Source organism: Botrytis byssoidea, assembly GCF_014898295.1.
Source record: "Botrytis byssoidea strain MUCL 94 chromosome Unknown BBYS_014, whole genome shotgun sequence".
NCBI classification, from domain to species: Eukaryota; Fungi; Ascomycota; class Leotiomycetes; order Helotiales; family Sclerotiniaceae; genus Botrytis; species Botrytis byssoidea.
Window position 1 is genome coordinate 467,940 of NW_024065855.1, and position 16,884 is coordinate 484,823.

Consider the following 16,884-nt stretch of genomic DNA (forward strand, 5'->3'; position numbering starts at 1 on the left):
ATCCTTTGTGCACGCCGAAAACTTCGTGAGAATCTTGGCTTAGTGTTGAAGAGAGTATCATCGTCGCTCATCATTGATGTGATGATATAGTGAGGTTACTGAGGTGTCGATTCTTTACCCTGGTGAAATTTGAAGAAAGGCAGTGAACGAGATGGCACGGAAAAGACTCAAGCTTGATTGAACATCCTCAACTCGTGGGGAGAATGGATAAAACATGAACAGCAACCAGTGTAGGCAATAGTATTTCCCGTATTTCGTATACGGGCTAGTTTAGTGGTACGTATCGATTTTTTTTCGAAATATGTATATACAGTGGTTATATAGATAAGTCGTGTAAAACGCTAATTGACTCATATTTAGCTGGGATATCGAAATACATAGATTCAATTGGTTTATTCTGTTTGTTTTAATATTGCTTTTAAAAATCTATTTTGAATTAGTTTTAAAAAGTATTTTTAGGAATTATTATAAGAAATATTATTTTTAATATTTTTTTATAATAAATATATTAAAAAAGAATAATATTTGAATTAATCAAAATAAAAAAAGCTAATCTATTATTATTTAATTTATTATTAATATTCTTAAATATTAGATTTATATTATTATTTATTATATCACTATTATCTTATATATTTAAATATCAAGAAATAACTAGAGATTAATAAATCGAAATATATATTTTATATTATATTAATATAAAATTTGAAGAGATTTGATCTTTTTTTTTTAAAGAAAAAATAAATCTGATATATAAATAGATTTATTATATTATTAAAATACAAGTAATTCCTTAGAAATATTCTGATTAATTTTTTATTTTGATTATTAATTAAATCGATTAATTTATTTAATTTATAAGTAAATCAAAAACAAACAAGTATATATTATATTGAAAAGTTGCTTTTATATTATCTTAAAAAGAAATAAAGGAATTTGCTATTCGATTTATTTTATATAAAACAGAATATAAATATTATATTACTTTTTGAAAATCTTTTATATTAAAAAATAATTAATAAATCCAATTATAATTCATATTAAATTATATTTATTAAATTAAAAAATAATAGAATACTATTTTATAATCAAATAAAATATAAATAATTATAGAATCACATAAAAAGATATATATTATATATCAAAAAGATAAAGCTTTTGATTTTATATATATATTAGAAAAAAAGAGTAAAAAAGCTGGATAAATATTTTGGAATTGTTTTTCAAATAAATTAAGTAAAAAACTAAATATATTTTGGAAAAAGGATTAGGGTTTTATTAATGTTGAATCTTATTAAGTATATATAATATCTATTATATATAATTAGATAAAATTGAATCTGGGTTATATATTTATATAAAATAATATATCAGATTATTTTGTAGAAACTATTATTCAAGCTTTTTTTGAAAAAAGAATTGAAAAAATAAATTGACTTCCTTTTTCTTTTGATCTCAATCTTATTAAGAATATATAGAATTGAATAAAAGAATAAATATAGAATTATTATTTTATTAATAAAATAAATTATAATATATTTAGAAAGATTATAAAAAAGGTTTGGAAAATAATATTAGAAAATTATTTAATAGAATTACTTAAAATTATAAAAAAATATTGCGAGATAATAATTATAATAAATAAGATATATACAAGATTTTAGTATAATTTAATATACTCAGATATTTCTTTATAATATTTTGGTATACTAGAGTTTGTTATATTAATTTTCAAAGAGTATAATATTTTGATTAGTTAAAGTCTTTATATATAGGGAAAAGCATGGCCGCTTTTTGGTGTGTTTTACAATACTTACCCTTACAACCATCGTACATGATATTGAATTCGATACCACTGAAGATATTTAATATTATTTAAACTTTCAATATTATTATTAATATACTGAAATATTGGAATTCAATGTAAAATATGCATTCCTATTTATATTAGGTAATAAAATTCTACCCCTTATTCCAAATCGAGCTAGTACCCCTTATTTCTAGCCTAATTTGGTATGGGATGAATAGTTTATATTGGATCCCAGTATTTCAGTATATTGCTAGTATTCTTTAGGTATATAAATATATACAAGAGTGGTATAACCTCCTTTCTAAACATACTAGCTGCAATATCAATATGTGTTGGTATCAACTTGGTTGATATAAGTGTAAGTACTTATTAGTTCTATGTGGTTGTATGCGTTCTTGATCATTATTATCTATGGGAAGCTAGTACTTAATATAGGGTAGCGCTAGCGCGACGCTAGCTAATACAGTGCCCTCTTTGATCACATGATCGATATCCCGACAATATGCTAATACGCGCCACAGTTTTACTGTAGTATACTATTGCCTACACTGACAGCAACTAATAGGAATTGAAAAGAAAGACAAACAATTTGCTCTCAGCTAGGGGATGGCGTTAGCTTCAGAGAGAACACTTATAAACCCAGGCGTTTCCTGGTTGTATCTGCACCAATCGGCTCCGAAACCTGGAGACGGAAAGTTTTACGCTATTGCAGTACTTTCGTAGCCGATTCTCCGAGGACTGTGTATGACTACCGAGGTAGCAGGACGGCGTTTTCTTTCCAGTAAACGGATCGTCTTCATAAACCGAGGAGTGAAGACTGACTATCATAACTGCGGCACCAGCCGGCTATAGTTATTGCTTCGATCTTTCCGGACAGGTCATTACAAGCTCCAGGAATGTCACATCGATTCCAATTGTGATCAATTGCTTCTTCCATAGCTGACTTTTCGTCTGAATTTACCTGGAGGCGTGCACACTCTTTTGCCTGTCTCCAAAATACCCCCAGGTTGCAGATTCTTCCATGGAACATCCAGTTTTCAATATTCTGCAATCACTCAATATGGGGAGCCAAGTACACATATCTCCTTGACTTTCAGAAATTTGCATGATCTTAAACAAGATGCGGTCTAACCAGATAGACAACAGCATGGTGGGTAGGCTTAAGGAAAGTCAAGATGACAATTCTCCAGCTTGCCATAAAACTACGAACTCTTCAGGTTCAAAGCTGTGTCACAGCATATTTACCTAGTCAGCAAGACTAGTTGTCTTTGTCTGATTAAGTATGAAGCAATGAATCTTTGGCATACATTCGAAGTGAATGTAGAGTTTTTTTTAATGTCTTCGATTTCGAGCTAGATAAATCTGAAGCCCGTCATGCGGCTGAGCCGCACTTCAATACAACGTCCAGAATCCTGAACTTGAACAACAATCCTTTCCATTTTGCAAAGGATCAAGTGCAATTTGGTGGATTATTGTAAACCATACTAGTATCCTCAATCGTCGCTATCAGCACCGTGAGCTTTGAATTATTTGCGACCATCGAAAACAGTCCATCATGGCTGTACCCACAAAAGATCTCGTCGAACTACCCGACGACGTTTTAGCAGTCATGTTTGATCAGATACTGGTAACTATTGGAGTATGGAAGATCATGAACTTACGAGTTCTTTGCAGTATGTCTTGTTCTTGTCGTACCTATGATGTTTCCACAATATTAATCTACTGTCAGGACTCTTCAATACAATAATCACGAAGACTTCATGCCTCAACTACATGGCAGACTCAAAAGGCCCAGTTGACGACGCTCTTGAAATATGTCTCATATATCCTGACAGCAAATTGCCCGGCATCGCACATCTCTTCATTCATCTAGAAATGAAATACAACCCTCACCACATAATACTCTCTCCTGTCTCTTATGCTATCCAATCTGTGAAGACACGTAGTAGCAACATCCAGACAAGAGACAAACAAACAGCTCTCGAGATCCAAGTCTGCCATGCGATAGAAGAACGTTTGAAGTGGGGCTCGAACGATGACCGACATCCAGGTGCATGTGGCCGAAGGAGATTACAATTTCGTAACGCTGCTATCGGTGAAGATGACGAAGCAAGGCTAAACATCCAAACTACTCTCAGTGTAGCTATTATTGCTGGAGATGCTTTCGTTGTACGAGAGCTGCTTGGAAATTGTAACGTCGATGCCGATTTAGACAACAGATACTTTGGACGACCTTTACATGTTGCCGCGAGTTATGAAAGAACCGAAATCATCGAGATTCTGCTTGAGTATGGTGCAGATTTGAGTTCAGCTCGGCCATATCTAATCCACGAGTCAAAGAGGTTCACAATGCACCTGCAGAAGTTTATTTGCACTTTAGGGAGCCCTTTACGAATAGCAGCATTAAATGGCCATCTCGAAGCTGTAAAACTTCTCACCAAGCCACGTTACAATGCCGTGTTACCATATCCAGAAGAGGAAATCCAGGAAATTTTTCGCGCAGCAGCTAGAAGTGGGAGTATAGCTTTGATTTCTATTCTCGCCGAGTCATTTTTAAGAATCACTACCTTCGGACCTACCATCGAATATTCGAGAAGAAATGCTTATTCAAAGTATATATTGGGGGAAAGAAGAAATGATACAGTTGATGATTTCAAGCGGAGTAGACATCAATTTTCAGGTATCTGCTAATTGGAAAACTATGCCCAATTGGTCGCCCATTCACTGTGCCGCTTATAAGGGCCGCTCGAAAGTTGTTCAGCTACTACTTGAAAATAGCACAAATCGAGATGACTATGCCACCGGCATACGTGTACGTTACAACAATATGGATGCGATAGGGTTTGCCGTTTCCAAGGGCCATGAGGATGTCGTTCATGTTCTTTTGAATCACGGTGTTTCGTTAGCAAGACACAGAGGATACAACGCTGCACTAATTGATATAGCCTCAATTTGGAGCCAGCATCATATGATGAGCCTACTATTGAAGAATGCGGCGAATTCCGATACACCCATCAAAAGAACGGCTTTATTCAATGCTATTGAAAATGGAGATCTCCTATCTCTGCGTCTCCTGGTAGAAGCCGGCTACCCTGTCGAGACCACCAAAGACGTTGACCCTATTAATCACGGCTCTTCTCCAGTCTTTCTAGCAAAGAAATGGGGGTGGCCACATATTCTAGAGTACATTTTCAGTGTCATCAATGAAAAGATCGATCCATTGGGCGAAGAGCAATCTCCCCTTGATCGACTGCCAGAAATGGTTTCATGAGTGGTCAGTATACTCGCAGATATGCAAAAAAGCCCCATCAACTTTGGTATACACAGGGCAGATATTAAATTACCATAGCTATTAAATCCTTTTGGCTTACACTCCCTAGCGAGTCGTTACACGAGCGTAGGTTTGTGACTTTTAAGCTAGTTGAATGGGGGGGGAGGGAGAGAAAGACTCAGCCAATTCTTCAAGATTTTGCTTGCAATCGGAAGTTGCAGAGTAATGAAAAGATTAATATATTGAGATCACGCTGCAGAAACCATGGTCGTTATACCCTAGAAGAACATAGTTCTTGCTTTAAAAAGTATGCATACAACTGCGTGTACGATACAATATGGTGCCGCCTACACAGATTGACAAAATCAAGTAGAAACAATGGAACCCTAAAGAATGAACAAATATAGGAAAAAGGCCTGAGGGAAGAGAGAAGAGGGAAACAATATGGACTTCAAATAACAAACCCTTCAAGTGCAATCTTGACGGTGTTCTATGATACGAATGACACAGTTACCATATGCGCGGAAACTCACTTGAATTGTTCAGAAGTTGTAAAGACGGAAGATTGAGAAATAACGGATGCTCCTCAGGCCTATACCGATGCTTCTGGAATTACGAGCAAATCTTGGAGTTTGGGATTCATGCTCATTGTTCTACCACGTATGCTTGGTCCAGCTTGATAGATGAGTGGGATGCCAGCATCAAATTGGGTTGCACAATGTTTCATGCTATTGGTGATGTTTTTTGATTCTATTCAAACCTATATGGTTCATAATGTTTGAGAAACGCAGTTTATCCGTTATGAACCGATTTACTGAAACACATCTCTGTATTGAGATCCAGAGCTACTTGGCTGACAACAACTTAAAGTTCGCATTCAAGACTGTCATCTACCCACCTCACCAACCTGGCTAAGTAACGTGCACATAGATGTTGACCGATTTTCATGATCCACTTGGGGACAAAAAAGTTGCGAGAAAGAAGTCGAGGATGAACTAGGATATTAATATGTGGTATTGACGATTGAAGCTTCCTGAGTTTGAGGGCCTGTTTATCAGGAGTGAAGTTGCATGTATACGCGATGTCAGTCCAGTTGACGATTGGCAATATGAGCAGTATACCCAAAAAAATTTTCGGGGGGAAGACTCAATGTCCGAGTTATGCTTCGTATATTACGGCGACTTCTTTTCTCGAATCTTGAGTAAATATTTTCCAGTGCTAGAAGCGTACTCAAGTTTCCTATACATATTATTCAACGATGAAAATTTTGTGTGTGAATGTGAGCATTTGATTGGAACCCGGAATTGAAGAAATATCTTTTGGCTCTCGAAAGATGTCCATTTTTTCATGACTGTAATTTTGTTTGGTCGCAAGGGACTTCGTGTAGACTTCCTAGAAAACGCCGTAGACCGTCGTGTTATCCCTTCCCATATACTGTTGTACATTTCGTTCCACCAAGAGTCATTATGGTTTTTGACCAGATGTCCCCGCGCCTATAACTCCTGGCATCGCTTGCGCTCCTTCAGCCTTTAATTTTTGCAATGTTTTTTCGCGCTGGTATTCCATCACTCTACGTTTCTTGAAGTATTGAACCTGATGAGGGGGGCAAAAATCAGTAACGACCCATCCATACCATAACAGCAGTTCGAATATCTTTGTGCGGCAAAAAGGAAACTTACCCAACTAGTTGCACAATTTTGTTCGAATACTCTTGCCTCTGTTCCGCAAGACTTTTCCGCTTTGGCGTTCTCCGTGAGACTATCAATGATTTCATTTTTATCCAGACACTTGAAGTATGCATCTCTTGCTTCCCAACATTGTGATCTTTGACTTCGGTCTGGTGCTATGGGGGCACCATCTGGTCCAATCTTTGGAGGGGGTAGAGAAGCTTGCGAAGAGCTGAAAAGTCCCATGATAAATTGATTGAAAGACTTGACAATTATTTGACTTTAGAGAAATGGAGTCTACCATGCTATGTTTCTATGCAGGGCGGCAGAATAATTTGAGCTAGGCCTCATTGACTTCTCCGCCTTTACCTCCTCCCGGTGAGCTTGATAACTTTATCATCTCCAAATAGCATTTTTGAATTCTCTCTCCGTGAGCTCATTGCATGCTCGAGCAAATCCGATGTCTCAATGTACCAGCCGATGACAAGACCTACATCGAATTGAATTCTAAGACAGTGATATTATCTTGCTTGGAACTCCTCCCACTTATTAAAGGATAAGCTTCGGAAAAGGGATTGTTTATCTGAATCCGGATAGCTTTATCTACCCAAAATAGAATATGCCCAGCGCCTTCAAAGCCACTGCTCTACCCAATCGCTCTATATAGGAAATAGAAGCATCGAGAAGAGTCAAGTATTCATCCTCAATACAGCGGGAACACAAACGTTACTGGGTGTACGAGTATTAATAGTAAAGAACCAGATGATGTCCTATTCAAAGATCTAATACACTTCCCACCCTCATTGGCGCCATACGTTGCAGATGTTGATCTTTACCTTGTATATTCACTCACATTATGCAGATCTAAGAGCAATGCGCTATAGCATTCTCTCAAACTACTGTCGCGTCTTCTACAAGCTTTAGTACAAACTGCGCAGCTATTTTTCTGTCGAGCAAAAGCATCGTGGTTACCTTGACGAGTGCGATACTGTTAAACAACACATCCTAAAATAACATCACCACGGAGTACAAAGTACTCATTGGAGCTCACCAGCGACAACTCCCCACTATCCAGTTGCCTTAGGCGGATAATCTCATAGCCTTGGCCTCACGCCCACGCATAACATTTCCATATGAGGAACATTTCTCCCTCTCACCACTTTTCAACGACACAAGGAAGATCTCTCCCACGTCATGCTTGCACCACATTTGCTATTTGACTGATGAGTCCACTAACCTTAAAAGTTTCACTAACATTTCTATTCCTAGATCAAAGCAACGCTCGACTACAGAAACCATGCCTTTCCCGATACTTTTGTACTTCAAAACACCTTGATTGTTTTGGATGTGCATTCTACACAGATTAATATTTCGCAGACTCATATGGTCTTGATCCCCTCTATACAATTTGACAGCCGATTGCGGCTATTCCCCAACAAATATTTTGATCTGATGTCGTGGGCATGGTCATGGTTATGAATGGTTTGATCCCGGCCCCAAAAGGTCGAGTTCGAACAAAGGTTGGGCATAGATATCTGGAGGCTTTACAATCGAAAGCAAATGGAGGTTACCAGAGCTCAAGCTCGTCATCTTCAGATGATGGCGTACCAAATTCTGTGGGATTGAATCTATTGGTTCTTGGTATCACGTCTGGAACTGCTATGGATGACATTGACTTTGCACTCTGCCGTTATACACAAGAGTCTCCAGAAGCACCACTTCACCTGGATCTTATTCAGGTATACAACAATGATCGTTGCTGACAAAAAATAAGCTAATATTCCCTAGTATGATTCTGTCATCATGCCTTCGAAAATCCGATCCGAGATATTGTCCATGTTGCGAGAAGACGCCGCTCCGCCAAGTATGTTATCGCAAATGGATGCAGAAATGGGACATACTTTTGCGAACGCTATTCATATATTCGCACATAAGCATAGAATTTCAGTGGACGAAATTGATTTAATTGGATCTGGTGGACAGCTCGTTACCTTAACAGGTGCCCCACCACGGGGACAGCATCGATCGAACATGTGCCTAGGAGAAGGGGCTGTGATATCTGCAAAAACAGGTGTCACAACTGTTTCCGACTATCGAACGGCAGAGCAAGCAGTCGGCAGGCAAGGTGCTCCTTTATTTGCGTACTTGGTCGGACTTCTGCTGCACCACCCGACCAGATTACAGATTTGCATAACAATTGGAGGCATCACGACTATATGTTTCATCCCATCGGATAAAAAGGGCGGGATTGACGCCATGTACGATTGGGATACAGGCCCGGGCACTTGTATGATTGATGCAGCCTATCGTCACTTTGGCCTTGACCCTCAAAAAGACCAATCCTCATTCCTACACGGTAAAATCTGTCATGAAGTAGTCGAGCAACTTCTTACCAACGATGAATATCTCAGTACACGACCACCGAAAACCACAGCTAGAGAAATTTATGGTGACGCCATGGCTTTCAAAATCATAGGCATGTGCGCTTATCGAGGTTGTTCCCCTGCAGATACAATATCTACTATTACACGCTTCACCTCCGCCAGTATTGCTCAGCAAATCCTTCTTTTTGGTCCCGGTCGTGACGCCGTTAACGCAGCTGATATAACTGTCGATGGTCGCGGCATGTCTCACACTCCTCTTATCTCGGACCTTCAAGCAGAATTCCCAGGAGCCCATTTCGACAGCTTCGATAAGACCGGTATCCCGTTGAATGCAAGAAAAGCAGTAGGCTTTGCGATGCAAGCAATGGAAGCATTATTGGGAAGAGCTTTGCCAGTCCCGACAAATGCGGACGTGAGAAGACCGAATACTATCACTGGAAAGCTGGCCCCTGGGCTTAGGTGGAGAGAGGTCATGGAGAAGAGTGTTAGATTCGGAGGGAACGGAAGAGGATGGGAGGGGCTTCCGGAGGTCAAGGAATTGATTGTTAGGCAGAGGGATAGGAGTAATGTCTCGGGTATGGAAAACGAGAAGGAGGGGTTTGTTTGTTAGGTTGGTAAAGATCCCGCGGAGAGTTCATTTTACTTACTTTCTTAGTAGATAGTTTTAGTGAGCAAATATACATTTAATTTATAATTCCATATCACCTGCACTTCGGAAATAATATGCGATACTGGCACAGCCCACATCATACTACATTCTACAACGTTGAACTTTCGTCATAGGTCTTGACTTCGATCAGTCTAAGAACAGGCCAACAAGAACTATCTCTAATACAACTTATACCCACAGCTCACAGTAACTATAGATCCTGCGGCAAATCACACGAATCATAAGTTATGCACTGCCGGAATACACGTATGATCTTACCTTCGGCATTGATCTCACGTAATCCGGCATGACACTGCCGGAAGCACTAAGATGATCTGGACATACTTTTAGAAATGGGGATTCTTGTCAAGGTCCGCAAAATGGAAGGTGTCAACAGATCCAGACATTCTTAAGGTTTGATATCTTGGGTTTCGGGTATCGAAACTTGTGGTTTACCTTAGGTGGCTACATCGAGACGTCTCTTCTATGCTGATACAGGCACGATATTCTCTGCACGATTCCTCGGATTTTTGGTTGGACGTCTGCATATTTCATTGTTTGGAGTAGGACAAGACCTTAGGTTCTTTTGCGCTGGTGTTCATCTAAGCTCTGCTATTACCTGGACAGATTCTGTTCTGTCTAGAGATGACTTAAGCCAGAATCTTGAAAATAGAGTTTCATGAGTTCATTAAATGCTTCCAGTTCATAAGCCTTGTTTATCTCCCTGCAGTTGTTCATGTTGGACGCTTATCAAGGCTCGACGAAAAGGCAGACTGAAGGGCAGAACGCAGAGAGGCTTACGATGACATGGTAGAAAAGCCATATGAAGCACTATCATATTGTTGAGGTGATGCCGGTATCAAGATTCCAATCACAATCGATGAAAAGAAATTGATGTCACCTCCAACCTTTTTGCTGCCATGCAAAGTTGAGGAAGATGGACGTCAACCGAAAAATGTGGATCGACGCGATATGTATCAATCAGCACGACAACGAGGAGAAAAATACGCAGGTTCGACTCATGCGTGAAATCTGTAGAAGACTGAAAGTTGTTTGGTGTGGCTTGGGGAGTTTAGGAATGCCAAACCAGTAACCACTATGTTTGATCTATACGGAAGGGCAAAGAATTAAAGAGCGCACCCCATTGACTCAATCCGACTGCCTGGTAATGGCACTCGCTTGGCTCCACATGAAAGTCCCAATGAAGGGTAAAGCCTGCTCGCTGACTATAACATGGATATCGTGAGAGTCTACATCATGACGATGCAGAGATTACTGTATGATGTAACTGATCTGGATTTAGTTATAGAGATTGACCATTCTCTAGCAAACACCCATGGACTTCCTTCCTGGGTAATTGATTGAACCGTATCCGATCTATTGATCGGGAGATACGACATACGTAATCGAACACTCTGCAACATGCGACTCACAACTTAGTGGACCTCCTGAAATCAGTGGTACGGAAATCCGGCTTGAGGGATATCAAGTCGAAACCATCCGCTATATCTCTCAATCTCTGCTAATACATGGGTATGAGGAAGATATGCCTTCCTGTTCCAAGTGGAAGCAATTCATCACCGAAATCCTTGGAGATATTGTTACTGCAGAGGAGCTCGGAACGATTTTTTTACGAAACGATTTTAGGGCGTACCCAGCTGAGCTCAGATCGAATAAACAGAATTGAAAAAGTTGTACAGATCATAATGGAAGCAGGGAGCAGAGAACTACGAAAATTTATGTCGGGATGATTGCTGGAAGAACACAAATCGACGACACAAGATCTAGCGATCCCCGCCACAAATTGTATGAACAGGGAGATAATTGTGACAGATAGGGGAGATATCGGACTTGTATCGGCGACTGCAGCTATCGGAGATCGTATTTTCCTGCTTCGAGGCGGATACATGTCATCTGTGCTCAGGGGAAAAGAGTGGAAAGGGGAAGAACGCGAGGTGGAAGAGCAGCTGGAAGAGGGGCCACCAAAGCAAGTAACAGAATAAGATTTGATGTTGGAAGTTATGAGAACTATTCTTGAGATTAAAAAGATGGAAATGACATCTCCAGAGGAGGGCATGGATGTTATGCAGAACGAGCAAGGTAAAGCATCGAAATGGGAATTGATAGGGAATTGCTACGTAAATGGAATGATGGATGGTGAGGAATAGGTTGAAAGTAGATGCGCTGATGTCACTTTAGTTTAGAGATCAGACGGAGTAGCCAGCTGTTATGAGAGGTATAACACAGTATCAAATCTTGGAATGACATTCAAGATAGCTAGGTAGCCAACGGTGTTTTGTTATTATCGATGGCCATCTCCTTAATAACCGCCAACTATCTACAGAAGGATCGCGCACATTTATGCTTCAATCAAGCAATAAAAAATCAATACAACTATCTCAAAATCACTGCGAAGACGCCAAATCACCATTCAGGTAATACCAAAACCCAGATAGCAAGCATAGCAACTCTCGAAACATGCGCGAAGCATTGGTAACGAAAGTTACCAGAATAATCAGTGTCGTCAAACACGAAGCAATCAGTCCAGAGACCGCAGTTTATACCAAGATTTACTAGTAGCGATTGAAACACAGAAATAGATTAGAAGTTCATCTGAAAGGCGGCGCACATGGAATTGTATTGGAATCATATACAGTATACCTTATATCGTGCCGGTGAATGTACTGAGACTTGACTGCCGAAACCGTCCAAATAGAAATCTGCACTTCAAAATAAGTTCCATCCTATGCTTCTAAACAAATTGTTTCCCTTGCCAATTAATGGATCAAAGAAAATCTCTCCCATGTAACCTCTAACACGATAGCTTTCTCCTCGACAAAAAAAGCCAAATCGAGAAGTGAAGGATACCGGCGCAATGGCGTAGCAATTGGGAGTACCACACCGGGTTCTCTTCGACCCCCTTATCTCTGGGAGTCTCCCTCCCGCGTCTCGTGATGGGAGGCACGGTTTTACCATTTCTCTCAATTCTGATTTCTGAGATTTTTGTGATTACGACGAGAGTTGTGACCAGAGATTGTGTCTGAAGCGAAGAAGACATTCACATTTTAACAATCTAGGAGGATGGAAAGGGGAACGAGAAGATGCAAGACCACACGTAAGCTTACCAGGTTGCCGCGCATTTGATAGACATTTATGGCCTTGTTGGAGGAATTGACTACAGTTCCGGTAGCTAATATTCGTATGGGTACGATGCCACAGAATGTACTCATCTGGTATAATTGCAATGACAGCCATCCCACACGGTACTGTCGGAGGTACTCTGTCAACAAGAACGTGGTACAGATAGGTACTAAAGCCTGTTGTCATGATGTTCCTCGATTGAAGAACAAGTCAAAAAATTGGTGAAACGGAAAGCCATGCCTCGTGGGGCTCCACCGAACCATGATTCACAAGGCTCGGAGCTTTTCATTGATCTTGTGAGCGCACATGAATCGATGCAGATACCCATCTCCTGTTCCTGCAGCCCTTCCGCAAGGTACAGGCCACAGCATGTGACAGACTAAGTCTCCATGTATGTATATTTCCTATACATGTGCTGTGTAGCAGTACACATGTCATATCAATGTGCTCTCTAACGAGAATTCAAGTCTTTAACTTCATGGAAAGATGTGTCGTGAACCAGCGGATACAATTACTCCTGCGCCGGACTTCAGTGCTAAGATTGGGATAATTTGAATTTCTAATAGTCGAATGTAAATTAAACTGAAACTTAGGAGGTTGCCCCTCGCCGTCTTCCTCAGGGGCAGGAAATCAAGATACAAGTTTGGATTCTTCGGGTGCTACCGGTTGTGAAGAATTCCAACCGAGATCTTGCAACTCGCGAGGCATGCTACCCACATGTGGATTTCTGATCTAGATCACATCCATGAAAGAATAATTCATTCGGTCCGCCCACCAAAATGTGGAACATTGGCTCGTTGTGGAACTGTGGCTCGTCCCCAGAAAAGCCTGAGGCGATCTACGTACAAGGTGATCATGTTTATCAATGATTTTTAAAGAGACCCTGATGTGATCAATGCCTTGTGGGCCTTTGAAATATCAAAATTGAAACATGAGCGAGTTCTTGCTCCCAGACAAAGGTGTAAACTTCTCTGCAATTTTGCCAAGATATGCAATGTTGATTTATTTCCTTCCCGGCAGACAAACATTCAAAGGGCTACCTGCCGCTTTCAGAGAAGTAAAACGTTGTAAGCTGTGGGGATTGCCTTATCACGGGAAGACTGGAGGGTACTGCCATAAAGGGAAGTGATATCGCTCACAACTGACGCACTTACATGGTAAGCTGGGCCCGCTAAGAAGAAATTGGAGGTCTTAAGCGTATAGCGGCGGGGCAAAACGACTCTTTTTGGGTGAATGGCTTGATAATAAGCTGGCAGATGAACGCATTGGGAAACTCATGCTGTATAACGTTGAATTGAGATTCAATTCCTTGATTTTCCAATGCGAACAATTGATGATGGGATGAGCTGAGACTTGAGAAATGGAAGGTTAGATGAGTGAATGCCTGAATATGTGTAACGGATAACGAGTGTACATTGTGTTGACCATGCATGGTGGATACGAATGCTGACAGTGCAGTACCTCGTACAAATGTAACAAGTCCCTCATACCGTACGATGATGATAGAAAGGGGAATGAGGCTCCGAGAGTGTTTGCTTTCAAACATTTGACAATTGACGGGCTTGACCCTGTCATCCATGATATTCTCCTAGATCCGGGTCTGGATACCGAGATAACAGGCAACATTAAACGAATCCGGACAGCCGTCGGATGTGAACACTTTGCTGGGTTTTGTCCGAAGACAAAAGATGTTAGCAATGTAAGCCAAGTATATGGAAATTTCGGTAACAAATGTTAAATAAATGAAAGTTGAAACACAGTGAGTTGAATTAATTAGCCTATCTTATTGATAATAACAGTTGGGAGGAAACTTTCCGGCATGAACTTCTTATCATCGACGATAAAGAGAGACCTGATTGGATTAGATCGATCTTGCCATGAGATCCAGGTAGGTATGTAGGTAGAGAAGGCATTCTCCTCGATCATTCGTTGGAGACCGGGTTGCTAAATGCAGGAGGTACTGTTGCTACTACTTCGCTACCTCAGTGGAACGCTGCACAATGGTTCAGAGAAGACAGTCAATGAAGCCCTAAAGCTATAGAGACACGAAGTCATGCCCAATCTAGTCGTGTCAATTAAGAAGCTGTCCTTGCGAAAACTGTAGGCACATGAGATAAGATGAACCATATAGAAGATACCTTCCGTTCATTATCCCCAGGCCTTCCGGATTCCCTTCGAATGTTTCATGCAATAGAAGCCCTAAAAGGTTCTAAACCCATAAACAATCCAGGGCAGACAGTGGGGCCGGATGTAGCGTGCATACCCTGTTGCCATAGTGGAGATAGTAAATGCAAACATCATGGATAAATCGAGACAAACCTACTGAAATTGACATAGATAACGGATAAGTGTTACGAGGTGCGGCCTGGGAAGTGATTTGAAATTGCATTGAGTAAGAAAAGTAATGATGCTCGCCAACTTCAAGATTTCGAAATTATAGACAAACAATGAAAAAAGGCAATTGCAATAAGTGATAGTAAAGGAAAAGTCTAGTATAAAAATGTCCGTAAGGAAAGCTCACTCAAGTAGACAGAACTGTGCCATCGGCCGGCACCTCTCGCCTTCTGCTTACTTTATGCATACCTTCACGGAGTAGTTGTCTGGCTTCCTTCACATGCCTATTTCTTGGGCCCCTTACCTCCCCAGCCCAGACAGAACTGACGAATCGTTCCTTCAATATCGGAATGTATGTACGTGCTTCACTGTATCTCACTGTATCCTTGAATACACACCTCGTACATGAACTGCCTATTGGATATAAACGAACGCGTCTGGGAAAAAAAAGCAGCTAAACGCCAAGCCCCTTATCGATCTTGATAATTCCGTTAAACCATTTTCGGTAACAACATCATAGTGGTGTGTATAATCAAATCAATTCTGTTGAACAAGATAGCATCATCCCTTTCCACTAATTACACTCAAGATTAATAATTACTTAAGCTTCATGTATTATAGTTAAGCTTCAAATGCTATACCTAAGCTCCAAGTGTTATACCTAAGCTTCAAATGTTATACTTGAAGACTGTAGAATAGCTTCGATTGATTCAAATCCAAATGATTCTTGTAATTAATAAGTGACTGAGTTTATCGATAATCCAGAAGCCCTAAAAACCCTATAGTCTTTTTAGGTGCTGATCTGAAAGAAAATCTACAGAGTATTATTAGTGTTAAGAAAAGAAAAGCAAAAAGCTTCTGAGTTTCCATTTCAGACATTTCCATATAAACCAATAAAGGTTACAAGGTCTCATATTCTAGCCCTTAAGTCGACCGTTAGCTTCCCAGAATGCGTGGTATCCCGTCTTCCGTTTCAAACCAGTCTAACCTATCCAGGCTCTTCCGTCAGATAAAGGATACCCAAGGGGACGGAAAGCAGAGAGGGGTGCCATACCAAAGTTGCGGGGGACTGCCAATATCGAGAAACTCCACCAGAGGATCCAGTTATAAAGTTTCCTTCTTCGTGTTACTAGCTCGACTACGAGTGCAACAGATGTATCTTGACACCCAGTTCATATGCAAGAGCATATCATTCATGTCAAATCTCACACATTGCATGGGGAAAAGAAAGCCCTTTCCTGGTAGTACATTGTCAGCCTTGAAAGGAAAAAGCAATAGACTAAGAGCAATCATCATCCTAATCCTTGTGTCATTCCCCAGTACAACTTACCTCCCTTCCCCACCAGCTTCCAGTTGAAAAAGTTTCAACATTGACTTCACTTGTTTCGTTTCTTCTCGTTCTGTATCATTATCTTTTAGTCCTTTGAGCATGACAACATCTTCAGAGTGTTGAAAAGCCGTCTAACCCTAATTATACCGGCCGTTCTTCAGCACATATATATTTAGATCTTGGTATGGTAGCTGAGTGTCTTCACTTGGGAAGTTCCTTGGAAGTGTGTTTCGGTCGCCTTTTTTCTAGAGTGAATGGCGACAGTGAAGTCTAAAACTCATCCGAATAACCTCTTATT

The 16,884-nt window shown here is 40.2% G+C and overlaps 4 protein-coding genes across 4 annotated transcripts; 3 read left to right on the top strand and 1 right to left on the bottom strand.

The window, feature by feature from the left end:
• Nucleotides 1–3,365: 3,365 nt before the first annotated feature.
• On the top strand, nucleotides 3,366–5,081 carry EAE97_007296 (uncharacterized protein; the record flags this gene model as incomplete). The annotated part of the gene is made up of 3 exons (XM_038877811.1): nucleotides 3,366–3,483; nucleotides 3,540–4,422; nucleotides 4,469–5,081. The coding sequence occupies 3 exons, from the start codon at nucleotides 3,366–3,368 to the stop codon at nucleotides 5,079–5,081; spliced, it is 1,614 nt and encodes a 537-aa protein (XP_038731296.1).
• Nucleotides 5,082–5,810: 729 nt separating this feature from the next.
• Nucleotides 5,811–7,240, bottom strand: EAE97_007297 (uncharacterized protein). The gene is made up of 2 exons (XM_038877812.1): nucleotides 6,761–7,240; nucleotides 5,811–6,674 (listed from the first exon to the last, which is right to left on the bottom strand). Exons 1-2 carry the CDS (start codon nucleotides 6,992–6,994, stop codon nucleotides 6,546–6,548), a joined length of 363 nt encoding a protein of 120 aa, XP_038731297.1. The 5' UTR covers nucleotides 6,995–7,240; the 3' UTR covers nucleotides 5,811–6,545.
• Nucleotides 7,241–9,836, top strand: EAE97_007298 (uncharacterized protein). The gene is made up of 3 exons (XM_038877813.1): nucleotides 7,241–8,487; nucleotides 8,537–9,742; nucleotides 9,791–9,836. The coding sequence occupies exons 1-2, from the start codon at nucleotides 8,212–8,214 to the stop codon at nucleotides 9,740–9,742; spliced, it is 1,482 nt and encodes a 493-aa protein (XP_038731298.1). The 5' UTR covers nucleotides 7,241–8,211; the 3' UTR covers nucleotides 9,791–9,836.
• Nucleotides 9,837–11,528: 1,692 nt separating this feature from the next.
• On the top strand, nucleotides 11,529–11,784 carry EAE97_007299 (uncharacterized protein; the record flags this gene model as incomplete). The annotated part of the gene is given in 2 exon segments (XM_038877814.1): nucleotides 11,529–11,587; nucleotides 11,598–11,784. 2 exon segments carry the CDS (start codon nucleotides 11,529–11,531, stop codon nucleotides 11,782–11,784), a joined length of 246 nt encoding a protein of 81 aa, XP_038731299.1.
• Between the last annotated feature and the right edge of the window lie 5,100 nt (nucleotides 11,785–16,884).

Bases quoted from the DNA above. Each gene is read 5' to 3' on its own strand.
- EAE97_007298 (XM_038877813.1), top strand. From the start codon at position 8,212: ATGGTCATGGTTATGAATGGTTTGATCCCGGCCCCAAAAGGTCGAGTT. The intron at 8,488-8,536 runs GTATACAACAAT...AATATTCCCTAG, and splicing joins TTCACCTGGATCTTATTCAG to TATGATTCTGTCATCATGCC.
- EAE97_007297 (XM_038877812.1), bottom strand. From the start codon at position 6,994: ATGGGACTTTTCAGCTCTTCGCAAGCTTCTCTACCCCCTCCAAAGATT. The intron at 6,675-6,760 runs GTAAGTTTCCTT...CCCCCTCATCAG, and splicing joins AAAATTGTGCAACTAGTTGG to GTTCAATACTTCAAGAAACG.